We start from the raw sequence: 1,354 nt of genomic DNA, 5'->3' as shown, positions 1-1,354 counted from the left end.
TAAAGTCGTGAAACGTTGCAGTTTCGTTAGGTTTAGGCACAGAAAGTACTTGGTTAGGTTTAGGCAACAAAACTACTTGGTTAAGGTTAGGAAAAGATCATGGTTTGGGTTAAAATAGCTATATATGTCAATTAAGACTTAAGTTAACTAACGTTAATGTCAATTTACCTCACTCGCCTAAATAAAAACATTTAATGTTTTGTTTCGCACGGGACACAAACCCTGTTCTCCTGTTTCAAGGTCCGGGTTCTGGCCCTCTATCCACCCCAATCACCTCCTTACTTCGTCTTTTCTCTTAAATATCATACTTGCCTTTACCATCAAAAACTGACACAACAGGGCTTCCCTCAATACGTCGAACTATGACGTCAAAGGGATCCCTAGTGCGTCACAAACTGACGATTATGGCTCTTGACCAAGCGTCCATATGTGACGACTTGGGAGTGAGACCGGGTTGGATGCTGATCTGTCTTCATATTTCCTTTAAACTATAGTTGAAATAGTTGCGAGCCAGAATGAGATAGAGGTCAAAGGTCATGGCCATGCACAATAGCTGTTAAAGGAACAATGGTGACATTTTCAGTCCACTTAATGAAATTTTGTATGTGTTGTATGTGTTGTGTGTGTGTGTGTGTGTGTGTGTCCTCAGTGAAGTGTATCAGTCTCTGCAGTAGCTTCCAGCTGCAGCAGTCAGTTCAGTTTCTGTTCAGTCTGACTGAGGGAGGTTTTTGTACGACGCTTTTTCACTGTGTGAACACAGCTTGACTGTTGATAGAGTGAAAACTCAGACAGTAGTAAACTGCTGCATCTTCAGTCTGGATTCCACTGATGGTCAGAGTGAAGTCAGAGTTTGATCCACTGCCTGTAAAACGACCTGGAATCCCTGATTCTCGAGTGCTAGCAGCGTAAATGAGGAGTTTAGGAGTTTCTCCATCTCTCTGTTGATACCAGGCTAAAAAGTGGTATGGGCTGCCATAGTAAACATTCTGACTGGTCCTACATTTGATGGAGACGGAGCCTCCCAGAGCAGAGCTCACTGCTCCAGGCTGAGTCACTGTGACCTGGCCTCTGGACTCTGAGGATACAGAGACAAAAACATAAAGCAGCGTCATGGTTTTGTGGGCTTCATTTCAGAGGGACGGATGTTCATAGAGGAGAGGAGTTTGATTCTCTGGACTTTACCTGTGAAGCAGCAGCAGAGGAGAGTCCAGATGAGGACGCAGATCAAAGTCATGTTTTTGATGAGGAGGATTTCTGTGGCTTCTGTTGTCATGAAGGACAGCTGTCAGTCATCCAGTGTTCAACTCTCAGGACTATAAACTCTCCCAGAGCACTGGAGCATGGTGCTGCTGAT

General features: G+C 44.3%; 1 gene segment (V, D, J or C); it reads right to left on the bottom strand.

Moving 5' to 3' along the window:
* LOC123976142 overlaps window positions 1-1,241 on the bottom strand; it is a 28,453-nt gene extending 27,212 nt beyond the window's left edge. The window contains 2 exon segments of the V gene segment in view: window positions 753-1,075; window positions 1,183-1,241. Of these exon segments, the coding sequence occupies window positions 753-1,075; window positions 1,183-1,234 (375 nt within the window).
* Between the last annotated feature and the right edge of the window lie 113 nt (window positions 1,242-1,354).

This window comes from Micropterus dolomieu, linkage group LG09, assembly GCF_021292245.1.
Source record: "Micropterus dolomieu isolate WLL.071019.BEF.003 ecotype Adirondacks linkage group LG09, ASM2129224v1, whole genome shotgun sequence".
NCBI classification, from domain to species: Eukaryota; Metazoa; Chordata; class Actinopteri; order Centrarchiformes; family Centrarchidae; genus Micropterus; species Micropterus dolomieu.
This window is presented reverse-complemented; position numbering and strand designations above follow the sequence as displayed.